Here is a 16428-nt window from a genome sequence, read left to right as displayed (position 1 = left end):
TCTTTCATTCTTGTAACTATGAGAGCCAGTTCTTGTAGCTATGAGAGCCAGTTTGGTGTAGTGGTTAAGCGTGCAGACTCATATCTGGGAGAACCGGGTTTGATTCTCCACTCCTCCACTTGCACCTGCTGGAATGGCCTTGGGTCAGCCATAGCTCTGGCAGAGGTTGTCCTTGAAAGGGCAGCTGCTGTGAGAGCCCTCTCAGCCCCACCCACCTCACAGGGTGTCTGTTGTGGGGGAGGAAGATAAAGGAGATTGTGAGCCGCTCTGAGATTCAATCCAATGTCCTCATCGTCTTCTTCATACATGTCCAGGGAAATGCTGATTAACACTTCAGGGTCAGGACTTAGAAGAAGAAGAATTGCAGATTTATACCCCGCCCTTCTCCCTGAATCAGAGACTCAGAGCGGCTTACAATCGCCTTTATCTTCACCCCCCCATTACAAACACCCTGTGAGATGGGTGGGGCTGAGAGGGCTCTCACAGCAGCTGCCCTTTCAAGGACAACCTCTGCCAGAGCTATGGCTGTCCCAAGGTCATTCCAGCAGATGCAAATGGAGGAGTGGGGAATCAAACCCGGTTTTCCCAGATAAGAGTCCGCACACTTAACCACTACATCAAACTGGCTCTCCAGGTTTTCTCCAGGCCAGTTTGGTCAAGGATCCTGGAGGTTTTTGCCATCTTCTGGGCATGGAGCAGGGGTCACTGTGGATATATGTGTGGGGGGGAAGTATTTGTGAATTTCCTGCATTGTGCAGGGGGTTGGACAAGATGACCGTGGAAGTTCCTTTCAACTCGATGTTCTCACCTGCTACTTGATCCTTTTAACTGAAGATGTCGGGATCAAACCTGGAACCTTCTGCGGGCCGAGCAGATGTCCTTCCTCAGAGCCACAGCCCTGTTTGCCCCACTGCCCTCTGCACCGCGCTGCCCTGCTTGTGACTGATCCGTAGCTACGCAATAGCTGTTTGCCAAGCAAGAGTCAGCGTTCCATTTCCACGTCCTTCAGCCTTGCCGCTCTGCACTGTTCTTTAGCAAGGGAAATTAAACGAAAGGTGGGCTCTATGTTTTAACGCCAACAGATATCTGAGGCGCGTTCCGCCCCTTGCGGGATTGCAAGTAAAGGCAAAGCAAAACCTTTTAAAAAATAAAAAACCAACCTCCCAGCTTTTTATAAAGCTCCACAGCTGCCTCAGGGGGCTCCCTCCATCTGCATCGCGGAGCGGCTTTGATTCCTCAGCGTGAGGCTGTTGCAGCGACACAAAACCTCACGGGGGGGGGGGGGGAACCGGCCTCCGAGGCACTTTGCCACCGCCTCTGCAATCAGGAGCCTTTTCCCTGCCGATTCTTCTGGGGTCTCCATGGAAACGGCAACGTGCAGGCGCTCCTGTCACGTGATCAGCCCCCCCTCCTCCTCCTCCTTTTATTCCAGTGCGTCTCCGGCAGCAGTGCCCAGATGGCAACAGGATTGTCTTTGCCATCCTGGGTCTGGGTTTGCGTTGCCAGGCAACGAGGGCCCTCCTGCACATCGCAGTGGGATGAGCGAGCCCAAGCCGGGCACAGCCACCGGAAGAGGGGGCTGCCTGAAGAATGTCGCCCCGTGCGCCACATTTTCCCATCCCTCCCCACCCCCACCCCCCAACCTTGGAAGCTGAGCGTTTGACTACTGAGCCTAGGATGCAGGGAAGAACCACCCGGGTGGGCGCACGTGGGCGTCTCCAGGGGGGATGGCATATATTTATTTTGTGTTATTTCTTTGCCTTGGATTTATATCCTGCCCTCTCTGCGAGCAGGCTCAGGGCGGCTAACGATCAGATAGAAAACATTACAATACTAAAATCACTAAACGTAAACAATACTAAAATCACTAAAATAGAAACATTTTGGAGCTGTTCAAAATAGATGGGCAGATTCAAAATTATTCTTCAGCCGGCAATTCAAGGCCGTTAAAATGCCCATGGTCCTTGTTGAGCAGTTTCTCGCAGTTGGTACGGCCCAGTCCTTGTTAAAGCGGCAGCGCTCTCCCACTCAGATGTTATAGGCCAGTTGGAATAATTCTGTTTTACAGGCCCTGCGGAATCAGGAAAGATCCCGCTGGGGCCTTATAGCCTCTGGGAGGGCGTTCCACAGTGCTGGCGCTGCCACGGAGGAGGCCTCGTAGGACTCAGCCTGGCCTCCCTCAGTCTGGGGATGGAGAGAAGATTTTGAACTCCTAAATGCAGTGCTCTCTGAGGAACATGTGGGGAAAGGCGGTCCTGTAGAAAGATATGCCATGATTTCACCCAGAAGGCTATCGTACGAAACAACATCTTCCGAATTCAGCATCCTAAGAACCTGCACTTTTCATTCCAAACGGGACGCGAGCACCTAGTCCGTAGGGTGGCAATGATGGTCACATGTGGGCACCACCCAGGGCTTTTTTGTAGCAGGAACTTCTTTGCATATTAGGCCTGTAATGTAGCCAGTCCTCCAAGAGCTTAGAGGGCTCTTAGTACAGGGCCTACTGTAAGCTCTTGGAGGATTGGCTACATCAGGGGGTGTGGCCTAATATGCAAAGGAGCTTCTTCTAGAATTCCACCCTGTAGCTAATCCTCCAAGAGCTTAGAGGGCTCTTAGTACGGGGCATACTGTAAGCTCTTGGAGGATTGGCTACATCAGGGGGTGTGGCCTAATATGCAAAGGAGCTTCTTCTAGAATTCCACCCTGTAGCTAATCCTCCAAGAGCTTAGAGGGCTCTTAGTACAGGGCCTACTGTAAGCTCTTGGAGGATTGGCTACATCAGGGGTGTGTGGCCTAATATGCAAAGGAGTTTCTGCTACAGAAAAAGAGCCCTGCTCTTGAGCAATCGTGGGCTCAACTCCTATGGAAGGATCTGCCAACTCAGCCCTCAAATCCATGTCCCTCTGACCTTATCTTTGTCATGGATTGCGTCTTGCCCCCAGTGACTCTCGGCCTCGTCCACTGCCTTCAATTTAGCCTCTCCACTCAGGTGATTTTCGGAAGCCCGTTAACCTTGCGGGCAGGGCAGCGAAGCGATGGCCAGTTTGTCCTCTTGGTATTCTGTTTTAAATTTAAAATCTGTTTGCTGTGCCAAGTTCCACTCTGCAAAGGCTTCAGGGTCGCTTGCAAAATACATAAGCACCAAGAGAGACAATTAGCAACACTAAGCAGCGGCGAGAGCTGGGAGCATGAGGTTGTTCGTTTCCTCTCCCCATACCCCAAGGTCAGTTTGGTGTAATGGTTAAGTGCCCGGACTCTTACCTGGGAGAACCGGGTTTGATTCCCCGCTCCTCCACTTGCAGGTGCTGGAATGGCCTTGGGGTCAGCCGTAGCTCTGGCAGAGGTTGTCCCTGAAAGGGCAGCTTTTAGGGAGAGCTCTCTCAGCCCCACCCATCTCACAGGGTGACTGTTGTGGGGGAGGAAAGTAAAGGAGATTGTAAGCCGCTCTTAGATTCAGAGTGAAGGGCAGGGTATAAATCCAGTATCATCTTCTTCTTCCTTGTCATGGCTGCTCTGGCTTCTGTTCCTTTTTTGAGCTGGAGCTTCCAGGCTTAAAAAAAAACCCCAAAAAACACCCACTCCTGAATAGGTTGTCAAGTTTACCTTCGGCAGCCAGAAGTTGCCACTCTCTAGAAGGGCAGGACTCTTTTCGCCCGCGCTGTCTGCGCTACAGAACGCAACTGTTCTTTGCTCGGAGAGAACAAGTGGCCAAAAATAGTACAGCAAGGGGATACGGTGGGGGGGGGGGGGCAAGTTCTTATGTCCTCTTCTCTCCCCCCACCCCATTGCTCTAGCTGTTTTCTTCACCGTATGCTGCATTTTTGCTTTGAAAATAATTAAAGGGTGACTTCATAAGATGCTGAAAATTCATCTTTGTCTCTCCAGATGCAAACTTGGAGACTGTTCTTTGGGGATTAATTAGAAAAACAAAACAGGATCGGGCAAGAGGCTGTGACTCGGTGGAAGGAGCCTCTGCTAGGCATGCAAAAGGTCCCAGGTTCAATCCCCGACATCTCCAGTTAGAAAGGTTTGGGCAGCAGGTGATGGGAAAGACTTCAGCCTGATACCCTGGAGAGCTTCGGTGTAAGGCAGTTTCATATATTCTTGTGGCCCCTTTAAGATTTAAGAAGGAGGTGCAGCCAACTCGAGGCAACTCCATATATGGGGTGTTCCAGGCAAGAGTGGAGGTGGTTTGCGTTGCCTTCCTCTGCGTAGCAACCTCCTGGTAGCCTCCAGTCCAAGTGCCGACTGCAGCCAACCCTGCTTCCCTTCCGAGTTCTGGCAAGATCAGGCTAGGCCGGACTATAATTGAAGAAAGGTTTAATAGAGACTGACGCAGAATTTTAGATAATGAATTACAAAAACTAATGAGTGCTGCAAATAAATCTTGCTCCCCTCTGAATTTTGGAATTTCCCCAACTATTGGTCGTCTGCCTTCTTGTTTATCAACTCTCCGTGTTCCAAAATTGCGTAGACTAGAGCATTTACCCTTGCTAGATGCAATGCAGCCCCATCAGCAGTTACCTATGTAGACATACATAGTCCTAATGAAAGTGGGAATATTTTTGTATGTAATTTAAAGCAAGTTCTCGTTCCATATTTTTCTTTATTGTCCCCTATACGATGCTATATACCTTAGGTTTCTAGATGCAATTCTGTTTAATATGAAAGGCTGCTCAGACGTTGGAAAGGTTTGCCGTCTTCTGATTGATTTGTCATCTGAAATAACTGAAAAGGTTGCTTTATTTTGAGTCTGGTTATAAAGGATCGATTGTCCAATGTATAGCTGCATATGACTATTTTTATTATTTCTGTAGCTGTTTGTTTGTTTGTTTATAATCTGATATAGGCCAATAAAGGCTTTTGATTGATTGATTGATTGATAATAAAGACTGAACACCTTTTTATTCCAGCAGCAGACTCTTATGGATTAGAATTCCCTTCCTCAGATGTACGAACATACTTGTACATAAGAACATAAGAGAAGCCATGTTGGATCAGGCCAATGGCCCATCCAGTCCAACACTCTGTGTCACACAGTGGCCATAAGAACATAAGAGAAGCCATGTTGGATCAGGCCAATGGCCCATCCAGTCCAACACTCTGTGTCACACGGTGGCCATAAGAACATAAGAGAAGCCATGTTGGATCAGGCCAATGGCCCATCCAGTCCAACACTCTGTGTCACACAGTGGCCATAAGAACATAAGAGAAGCCATGTTGGATCAGGCCAATGGCCCATCCAGTCCAACACTCTGTGTCACACGGTGGCCATAAGAACATAAGAGAAGCCATGTTGGATCAGGCCAGTGGCCCCTCCAGTCCAACGCTCTGTCTCACACAGTGGCCATAAGAACATAAGAGAAGCCATGTTGGAAGCCAATGGCCCATCCTGTCCAACACTCTGTGTCACACAGTGGCCATAAGAACAGAAGAGAAGCCATGTTGGATCAGGCCAATGGCCCATCCAGTCCAACACTCTGTATCGCACAGTGGTCAAAATACACACACACACACACACACACACTGTGGCTAATAGCCACTGATGGACCTCTGCTCCATATTTTTATCTAACCCCCTCTTGAAGGTGGCCATGCTTGTAGCTGCCACCACCTCCTGTGGCAGTGAATTCCACTCGTTAATCATCCTTTGGGTGAAGAAGTACTTCCTTCTATCCATTTTAACCCGACTGCTCAGCAATTTCATCGAATGCCCACGAGTTCTTGTATTTGTGAGAAAGGGAGAAAAGGACTTCGTTCTCTGCTTTCTCCATCCCATGCATAATCTTGTAAACCTCTATCATGCAAGGAGCTTTCTATATATGCTGGACACTTCACGTGCAGCATTCTGAACAGACAGCTGGGGTGGGGGCAGGGAGACACACAACCCAATGAGCAGCTCTGAGACCGTGACACAAGGCAGCAAGGGGCAGAAGAAGCTGATCTGCCTCCCCCTCCCATTTAAAGACCCTGCCAATCAGGCAGGGAGTTTTTAAATGAGGGGTAGGGGAAGGTTATTGCTATACTGCCCCTTCTGCCAGCCTGGGACCAGGCAGACGAAAGGCAATGTGGCCTTGCAGCTTTGGGATGAGGTTGCACTGCCTCTCGTCCACCAGCGGTGGGCAAAAGGGGCAGCGAGGCTGCTCTGGCTCACCCTCCCCTGACTCAGAGCACGGCCATGCTGCCTCTTTTGTCTGTCCCGGTCCCGGGCAGGCGAAAGGTGTAGTGTGGCTCAGTTGCTAACAGGCCACGGACTGGTACCGCTCCGCAGCCCAGTGGTCGGGGACCTCTGCTGTACAGCACAAAGCCAGCAAAAAACAGACCATGACAAAAATAACAATCCTCTTAAAGCAATGCAACATTCGTAAAGTAGTGCATTATGCATACGCATAAGACTAATGCAAAATACAGCAGCACTTCACCATCCAGCAGGTAAAGAGAAATAGTCTCAAAAAATAAGTTCCAGGCGCTCCAAACGAAGATCGCAGTCCAATGCCTCTCTATTTTAGATGCTTGCCAATGACTCCAGTATTAGTTCAGAGCACTTGGGACTTGCCCTCCCTCTCGTGATCTGCCTGAGTTCCTAGAATCAGCTCCATCAAAACTTTGAGGTTGGCTGCCAGTGAATCGCAGAGGTTCCATTCAGTGTTCCTCTAAGCTTAGTTAGTGTGAGCTAGCTTAGTTTTTTAGCCTCCAGCTCACCAGGAAAAATGGCCCCAGAGTAAGCCAATGTATGCAGTTGCCAAATCGCTCGCTCACAACTTGAATGCCAGTAGCTCACAAAGTAGAATTTTTGCTCATGAGACTCCACAGCTTAGAGGAAACATTGGTTCTGTTCTGAGATGGCTGCAAATATTTGAAGGGCCAGTGCACCAGCTACAACAATCAGGCATCCATCTGTCAGCTAATATATGGAGCAGAGGTCCATCAGTAGCTCTTAGCCACAGCCTATTGTTGGAACTCTCTGGGGCAGCGATGCTCTGTATTCTGGGTGCTTGGGAGGGGCAACAGTGGGAGGGCTTCTAGTGTCCTGGCCCCACTGGTGGACCTCCTGAGGGTACCTGGGTTTTTTGGCCACTGTGTGATACAGAGTGTTGGAATGGATGGGCCATTGGTCTGATCCAACATGGCTTCTCTTATGTTCTTATGGCCGCTGTGTGACACAGAGTGTTGGACTGGATGGGCCACTGGCCTGATCCAACATGGCTTCTCTTATGTTCTTATGGCCACTGTGTGACACAGAGTGTTGGACTGGATGGGGCCTGTGGCGGAACCGGCCCGATTCTGCCTTCAGACCCGGTCCCGTCAGCTCCCTATCGAGTCGCCAACTCCTGGAGGGAGCTATTTCTCCTCCTGCCCCTTGGGCTCGCTGCCACCACCTGCTCAGTCCCGGGGTTCAGATTGAGAGGAACAGGACTCCCAATCCCCCTCTCCAGCTGTGAGGCTAGGCCTCCAGGTCCTCTGCCACCCTGCACTTGGGTTTCACAGAGACCTCAGCGCTTCTTTGGGGCACCCCTGGAGGATTGGCACCTTATCCAACTGCATGCCTTCCCCCTTCCCCGGGGCCCCCTTCTCAACACAGCGTGGTCTAAAGCGGTTTGGGGATCTATGTGGTACAGAGTTTGACTGCCAGCATTTTAAACAGAAAAAACATTTATTTAAAAGGGAAAAGGATAGGGACAGAAAAACAAAACAAAAACAGTTGCCTTTAAAAAGTTAGCACAGCACCGCACAACACAGCAAACAGCATAACAAAGAAAAGTTGATTATAAACGCATCCGGTTGGCCCTGATCTAAACTTGTCCTGTCTTGTGAATTACTTACTTAGTCTGCTTGCCTGGGGGCCCCCCCAGGCAGGAGCCTCCATTGCTCACCACATGCTCGCTCGAGCCCCAGTTCAAATCTCCCTTCTCTTCCTGCCTAACACATGCAAGGAACAACCGCACTTCCTGCCTCTCTAGGGGATCTTCCCCCTAGCGTTGTTGGTTTGGCTCTGGAAGGGAGGGGGGGAGTGAGGGGAAGGCTACAAAGCCGGCTGAATGGATTTACTGATCCCTGCCTTTTTGGATGAAGCACCAACACTCTCAGATGGCGTTTCTCCACAGGGCCCTTGGCCTGATCCAACATGGCTTCTCTTATGTTCTTACGGCCATTGTGTGACACAGAGTGTTAGACTGGATGGGCCATTGGCTTGATCCAACATGGCTTTTCTTATGTCTTATGGCCACTGTGTGACACAGAGTGTTGGACTGGATGGGCCATTGGCCTGACCCAACATGGCTTCTCTTATTTTCTTATGGCCACTGTGTGACACAGAGTGTTGGACTGGATGTGCCATTGGCCTGATCCAACATGGCTTCTCTTATGTTCTTGTCCCATGGCTTAGGGTGGCCCATATGGCATTAACCAGAACGTGGGCCTTTTCTGTCATGGCTCCTACTCTGCAGAACAGGCTCCCTTTGAGAGCGGCCCCCTCCTTGGACATCTTCAGGAGTTGCTGTGAGGCCTGCCCGATTTGGCAGCACATTCAATGGGACTTGAATGGCAGAAGTCTTTTAAAGGTGGGGTTACCAGCTTTGGGTTGGGAAATACCTGGAGATTTGGGGGGGCGGAGCCCAAGGAAGGTGGAATTTGGGGAGCAGAGGGACCTCACCAGGGCATGATGCCATAGAGCCCACCCTCCAGGAGGGATGATCTCCGTCGACTGGAGATCAGTTGTAATGCTGGGAGAACGTCAGGCCCCACCCAGTAGTTGAGCAACCACAGAAATAAACACAGTGTGCAACTTGTTTACATTGGTACATTCTTGCCTTATTCTCACAATACACACTCAACAATAGAATATCACACATAGAACTTTCCAACGCTGCTTGATAACAGGTGATGACACGCCTTTGCGGGCTTTATGTCTAAAGCATGTTTCAAGAGGCTCTCTTCTTTTTCAAATCACACACGTTGAGTCGGAACCGCTGCTCAAATTTTTAATTGCAGAGGTCCACAAAAGTCAATCTGGCAGTCTAGACTGGAAGCACATCAGTGAAATTAGCTGGAACCTGAGATGGACTTTTTTTTGGTGTAGTGGTTAAGTGTGCAGACTCTTATCTGGGAGAACCGGGTTTGATTCCCCACTCATCCACAAGCAGCTTCTGGAATGGCCTTGGGTCTGCCATAGCTCTTGCAAAGGCAGCTTCTGGGAGAGCTCTCTCAGCCCCACCCACCTCACAGGGTGTCTGCTTTGGGGGAGGATGATAAAGGAGACTGTGAGCTGCTCTGAGACTCTGAGATTCAGGGTGGAAGGCGGGGTATAAATCCAATATCGTCTTCTTCGTCGTCGTCTTTTTTTTGTTAGAGAAGCTTTCTAAAGGGCTTACTGAACTAATTGGGATTGCTAAATTCTATGTATGATATACTATTGTTGAGTGTGTATTGTGATAATTATTTTATTTTATTTATTTATTTAATTTGTATCCTGCCCTCCCCGCCAAAGGCAGGCTCAGGGCAGCTCACAGATTAAGGGTCGCACAATCAAATTTGCATGCCCAAACAAGATAAACAACAGTAAAAACATAAAAACAGAAGAACAATTACAAGAATAATATGCACCAATATAAGCGAGTTGTACACGGTGCAGGGCAAGAGCCTTTTCGGTGGCAGCCCCTACCCCCTGGAATGCTCCCCTGACAACATCAGGGACTTGCCACAATTCCACAGGGCCTGGAAGACAGGACTGTTTAAACAGACTTTCAACGCCCAATGGAGGCATCCGGCACTTCACCTCCCCACAGCATTAATACCTTAACCCGACCCAAACAGAAATGCAAGGCGCTCAATAGCATGCAATAACATCACAGTGAACAGCTCTAACCGAGAATCAATAATAACACCATCTAAGGATTACAGTTGTATATGTTGAGATGATGTTTTAATAACTTATCGTGATTTTGTTGTAATAATTTTATGTTGTTTTAATTGTTGTTAGCTGCCCTGAGCCGGTCAGGGGAGGGTGGGATATAAATATAAATAAATAAATTATTTCTGCTGTTGCCCACCCGGAAGTTGGCAACCCCGTGTAAGAGAGATTTGGGGTTTGCTCTTTCATTTCTGATTTTAACTGACAATGTATTTAGCTATTGTTGTAAGCCACCTTGAACCATGAGGAAAGGGGGGATTTAAATGTTTTAATGAACAAATGGTTAACGTAAGAGACCTACCTGGATCTCGCCACCAGTCCATTTAGTCCTGTCTCACACCTCAGACAATTTATCTGGAGGGTCAACAGCAGGGCAGAGAGGCCAAGGCCTTTCCCACATAAGAGTCCTGACGGATCAGACCAGTGAGAGTCCATCTAGCCCAGCATCCCGATTTATGCCTGAAACAGATCGTCTGGGGGGCCAACAGCGGGGCAGAGAGGCCGAGGCCTTCCCCTGAGGTTGCCTCCTGGCTCTGGGATTCAGAGGATTAGTGCCTCTGAATGCTGCGGTTCCCCTCAGTCACCATAAGTAGCCATTGACAGACTTATCCTCCATGAATCTAATCCCCTTTATAAGCTCTTCATTCCTGTGGCCGTCGCTACCTCCTCCGGCAGCAAACTCACTCCGCATTTTAATCACCGTCTGTGTAAAGTAACATTTCTTTTTTGTCTGTCCCGAACAGCCCAAAAGACAAATAAGTGGGCTCTAGAACAAGTTCCTCATGTGTCTCTCATGAATCTGTCTGAACTGTTGGCATGCCTTGTTGTCATGAGTTCCAGAGACTAATTACGTCTCACAGCTGCCTTCGGGGAAGCCTCTGCTGTGAGACCCGCAGACCGTTAAGTGTTTGAAAATAAACCGCATCTCGTTTCAACACCGCAGGCCAGTCACACGGAAGAGCACGTGGGCCATTTCTACGGCATCCCCCTTCAGGAGCTGAAGGCGATACTCCCTCATGGACTGCCACCACGCTTCCAGTTCCAGGTGCTCTCTGTCTTTCTTGCTGGCCTGAAGATGGAGAGGGGGCTGCTGGGAGTGGGGAGGGGGGGTACACGGAGCAGCCATCAGACTGTCAGGTTATAGTCGGAGTTGGAGTACAGGCTCTGCCACGGATTTCCCAGCTTCTGTTAGCCAGTTTGGCATAGTGGTTAAGTGCGCGGACTCTTATCTGGGAGAACCGGGTTTGATTCCCCCACTCCTCCGCTTGCAGCTGCTGGAATGGCCTTGGGTCAGCCATAGCTCTGGCAGAGGTTGTCCTCGAAAGGGCAGCTGCTGCGAGAGCTCTCTCAGCCCCGCCCACCTCACAGGGTGTCTGTTGTGGGGGAGGAAGGTAGAGGCGATTGTAAGCCACTCTGAGACTCTGCTTCTTCTTCTTCTAAAATTAGGCAAAAGTGCCACAGAGCTGGCATTGTAAGCAGCGCTTTGCAGGGCCGGTTCTGCTGCTGGGCAAACCAGGTGATTGCCTAGGGCGCCAGCCTTCCAGGGCTGCTGAATTGGGCGCCCCCGTGTGACTTGGTGAAGTTTTCAGTGCAGGGGGGGGGGGGCGGAGCGGCAGAAGTTAGCCTCGGCTAAGTTGCCAGACAGTCTAGGGCCCGTCCTGTCTGGCACCCTAGCCAAAGAGCTTCCTTGCCAGGGTGCGTGTTGGACCTGGTTTCCACACGAAGGGAAACAGGGCGGTAGCAGAGACTGCACCTTTGCTGGCTGCAGGGAGCAGGTTCTGCTTCCGAATGCTCCTTTACGTAAAGCATTTGGTGAAATCAGCACAGCCAGGAGAAAGGGTGTGGGGCGCGTGTGTGTGTTAGGAGCCATTACCAAGCCGCTTTCTGATTTATGGCAACTCTGAATGATGGTTTTATGGATACTGTGGACAGCCAAAATTACAAGTAAGTGGGTTGTAGATCAAGCCAGAACTCTCGCTAGAAGCCAAAATGACCAAACCAAGGCTATAACACTTTGATTACATTGCGAAAAGACAAGAGTCACTTGAAAAGACAATCGCACTAGGGAAAGTGGGAGGCAGTAGGAAAAGTCCACCCAGTCTGAGATGGATGGACTCAATAAAAGAAGCCACAGCCCTCACTTTGTAAGGCCTGAGCAAGGCTATTAATGATAAGCAGGGGTGGAATTCTAGCAGGAGCTCCTTTGCATATCAGGCCACACACCCCTGATGCAGCCAGTCCTCCAAGAGCTTACACGGCTCTTTTTTGTAAGCTCTTGGAGCACTGGTTGCATCAGAGTTGTGTGGCCTGATATGCAAAGGAGCTCCTGCTAGAATTCCACTCCAGACGATGGCATTTTGGAGGTCATTCGTTCATACAGCTGCTGTAAGTTGGAAGCAACTTAACAGCACTTAGCACACACGCACACTATGAATGAATGGCCTCTGAAAAGTCCTGTCATTAACAGCCTTGCTGACTGAAGGCCGTAGCTTCCTTGATTCCATCAGTCCAATAAAGCACATGTTTGGCACCTCTACGGAAAGATACAGTTAGAAGTTACTGGGAAAGCCTGTCTCTGACTGAGAGACCCCGAGCAACTACTGCCAGTCAGATTTAAACGATATCGCGTTAGAAGAGCCAGCGGTCTAACCCGGGGTAAGGTAATCTCTGATAGTTGCATACGTGAAATTTCGACTTGCTCTACTGCTCCTTTCTCCCTCCAAAGCTTAATTCTCTCCATAAAGCTATACATTTTTAATTCTGGTAGGTGAAAACCTTCAACGAAGCCTGTTTCATGGTGCGGAAGCCGGGTCTCGAACTCCTCAGCTATTTAAAACACACCAACTTGGCTCATCCCGCCATCCGATACGTCATCTGTATCCTTTTCAACAGAGCCGTGTGCGCGCCCCCTGGGGGCTTACCTTGCGGTCACGGCAGTCTGAGCTCTGGCTTTCCGTGGAAGAGACCATTAAGTTTCTAGCCCTCGTGGTGGAGGCAAATGTTTGCAAATCCAACAGGCGGATGTCTTACTAAATATATGTCAGTCGGATGGGAGCCTAGGCTGGGCTTCTGTTGACAGAGGAGCAGGAGAAAGGACCAGGCGATCTGGTCTGGTTAGCAAGGAGGGGAAACTGATTTCCCCCATGTGCCTCCTGAAAGCAGCAGTACTGAGAAGCACGCTCTGGGTTTTGAACCCATGCCTCCCTCCTCTGTCTGCTATCACCCCCTACTGTATGGCACACTGTCCTTGTCCTTTTCATATTTATTGCACTAATCACGAGGTTTAGCAGCTTCCTTAAAAATAAGGTAACAGACCTTTCCAGGGCTATGTGTCTGTGTAGATTGCTCCTCCACTCCTGTTTACGGCATTGGTTATCTGCGTGTGTTCATTCAGAGCCCAGCAATTTCCCACCTACCCCTACTGAATAGAGCAGTTCACATCCTGAGCAGAATGTAACTGCTGTGATCTTAAAATGGGCGATGGGCAGTGCAAAAGGCCCTAGGCAGCTCTGGATTGCTTCTGAGAGGGGCTTCCTGTGTTAATGAGCGGCCGCTCACCCGCCCAGCTTAGACGGAACGCTGGTCTACAACGTTTTATTAGCTGCCTTTCTTCCTTACGGAGCTCAAGACAGCTTACCACGAAAATAAAGTACATGGAAATAAAGTGCGTGCAAATACACACAACTGACGTTCTTAAAAATCACAAGTTAGGTTGGCTTTAATCAAAGGCGATCCTAAATTAAACTGTCTTCTGCTGCCTTGAAAAGATCAAAAGCAAGGGGACCAGGGACACTGCCCTGGGGAGGCTGTTCTGCAATCTGTGGGGCTGCCACCAAAAAGGCCCTGTCTTGCATACCCACCAAATGAGCTTCTTTCGTTGACAGGACGGTCAGGAGGGTCTCTCCCTGTGATTTTAATCAATGGGCAGGAACACCAGGGAGAAGACGGTCCTTCAGATACCCCAGTCCCGAACCATGCAGAATTTTAAACCAACACATGGAATTGAGCTTGGGAACCTGTATCATTGTGGTAGTATTGAGGTCATTTAGCACTGGTGTCCGGGACGGAGCAGAAAGAGGAGTGTGAATGTAATGCAGAAAGACACCATCTCCAGTGGTGGTGGTGGGGGAATAGGGTTGCCATGGTTTCCTTGACACTCTGAACTTGAAGATGGCAAAAAAGGCACGGGGAAGACCATGACACTCTGCCACGCCGTCCATTACTGTGCAAAGCAGAACTGGCTGATCTTGCACATTCCCGATGGTAAGGAAGCTGGGTTACATCTGCTGCTGGAGGCTCTAGCCAGGAGCCAGAGGTCCTGAACATTTGCCATATAGTGTTCCCTCTAAGCTGAGTTCATGTGAGCTAGTTTTTTAGCCTCTTGCTCACGGTTTTTTTCTTTGCTTAGCCTGCTCAGGAAGGATGACCCTTGAGCACCAGTGTTCCCTCTAAGCTAAGTTAGCATGAGCTAGCTCACAGATTTTTAGCCTCCAGCTCACACATTTTTGTAACAGAAGAAGAAGAAAATGATGATGATATTGGAGTTATATCCCGCCCTCCACTCCAGATCTCAGAGTCTCAGAGTGGCTCACAATCTCCTTTACCTTCCTCCCCCACAACAGACACCCTGTGAGGTGGGTGGGGCTGGAGAGGGCTCTCACAGCAGCTGCCCTTCCAAGGACAGAGTCTCAGAGAGGCCTACAATCTCCTTTACCTTCCTCCCCCACAACAGACACCCTGTGAGGTGGTTGGGGCTGAGAGGGCTCTCACAGCAGCTGCCCTTTCAAGGACAACCTCTGCCAGAGCTATGGCTGACCCAAGGCCATTCCAGCAGCTGCAAGTGGAGGAGTGGGGAATCAAACCCGGTTCTCCCAGATAAGAGTCTGCACACTTAACCACTGCACCAAACTGGCTACACCAAACATAGCTCAGGAAGGATGGCCCCAGAGCACAATAATTTATACAGTAGCTCACAACTGAAATGCCAGTAGCTCGTAACTTGCATGCCAGTAGCTTACAAAGTAGAATTTTTCCTCACAAATCTCTGCAGCTTAGAGGGAACACTGCCCCTGAGCACACTAATTTATGCAGTAGCTCAAAACTTTAACGCCAGTAGCTCACAAAGAATTTTTGCTCACAAGCTCCACATCTTAGAGGGAACATTGATAACCAGTCCTTAAGCATTCACACAGGGCTGTTTGAGAGTGCAGAGCTCCTTGCCTGCTTCCATAGGAGTTTGTACAACAGTGCTGTAAAGCAGGCCAAATTCCCCCGTGCTTGGGCAGGAGGCTTACCTAGGGCTGCCTTTTGCGCTCATAGGAGCAGTGTGATTCGAACCTGGGCTGCCCAGCTCAGCCTTGTCTCTTCCTACACGGAGAATGTCAGTCTACGTAAGAGACTTCCTGAAAGAATAAGCAGATACTAAAAGCCAATTTGGTGTAGCATTTAAATGGGCAGACTCTAATCTGGGAGAACTGGGTTTGGTTCCCCATTCCTCCTCCACGTGCCGCCAGCTGGGTGACCTTGGTTCTGTCACTGTTCTCTCTGCTCTCTCAGTCCACCTCCCTCACAGGGTGTGTGCAGTGGGGAGAGGAAGGGAAGGCCACTCTCAGACTTCCAAGTGAAGGGCGGGGGATAAATCCAACTCTTCTTCTACTACATCACAAAGCTTTGGCTTGCTTCAGCTCACGCTGCATTCTCTCAAAGAACCAATTTGAGCTTTTCAGAAGTGCTGGGGAACGTGTCCCTTCCATGGTACAGTCCTATTCAGAATGGAGGGAATGAATTCCTTCCATCAGTGTTCTGCCACATCAGAAATCCAGCACATTAAGGAAGATGGGTTGAACGTACTTTTTAGTACGCTAGCGCATGGAGCGCCAAGCTCTGCTCACGACCTGAGTTCGATCCCAGCGGAAACTGGGTTCAGGTAGTCGGCTCAAGATTGACTCAGCCTTCCATCCTTCAGAGGTCGGTAAAATGAGTCCCCAGCTTGCCGGAGGGGGGCGGGGAGTGTAGATGACTGGCTAACGTGTTGGGAGGGACAGTGGCTCAGTGGTAGAGCCTTTGCTTGGTAAGCAGAAGGTCCCAGGTTCTCCAGCTAAAAAGGGTCCAGGCAAATGGGTGTGAAAAACCTCAGCTTGAGACCCTGAAGAGCCGCTGCCAGTCTGAGTAGACAAGACTGATTTTGATGGACCCTGGGTCTGTGTCTGTGTTTTAAACAATTTTATTAGTAACATACGGTAATAATTTTCAATTTCTTACATCATTAATAATTACTTTTTTATCTATCCCATATATTACTTTCTACCCACCCCTCCCCCCATTACTTGACCCCCGCTGGTGTTATATACTTAAAATCTTAATATTAAAGGTACCCTTAATTAATAAAGAACCAAAATTAATATCCTCCTCCCTCTTATACTTAGTCATTATCAAAAATTGTCCAATGTCCTTTTGTTTTCCACTCTTTTTCTACGTATCGTCTGAACTTTTCCCACTCCGTCTTAAATACTTCTAAAT

The 16428-nt window shown here is 49.4% G+C and overlaps 1 protein-coding gene across 1 annotated transcript in view; it reads left to right on the top strand.

The window, feature by feature from the left end:
- DAP3 (death associated protein 3) overlaps positions 1-16428 on the top strand; it is a 48845-nt gene that overhangs the window by 12679 nt on the left and 19738 nt on the right. Inside the window, exons 4-6 of the mRNA XM_060255165.1 lie at positions 10853-10954; positions 12677-12785; positions 14080-14172. Of these exons, the coding sequence (XP_060111148.1) occupies positions 10853-10954; positions 12677-12785; positions 14080-14172 (304 nt within the window). The remainder of the gene's footprint in view (positions 1-10852; positions 10955-12676; positions 12786-14079; positions 14173-16428) is intronic.

This window comes from Heteronotia binoei, chromosome 1 (genome assembly GCF_032191835.1).
Source record: "Heteronotia binoei isolate CCM8104 ecotype False Entrance Well chromosome 1, APGP_CSIRO_Hbin_v1, whole genome shotgun sequence".
Classification (NCBI taxonomy): Eukaryota; Metazoa; Chordata; class Lepidosauria; order Squamata; family Gekkonidae; genus Heteronotia; species Heteronotia binoei.
Note: the sequence above shows the minus strand (reverse complement) of the source record. Positions and strands in the feature narration are given on the sequence as shown.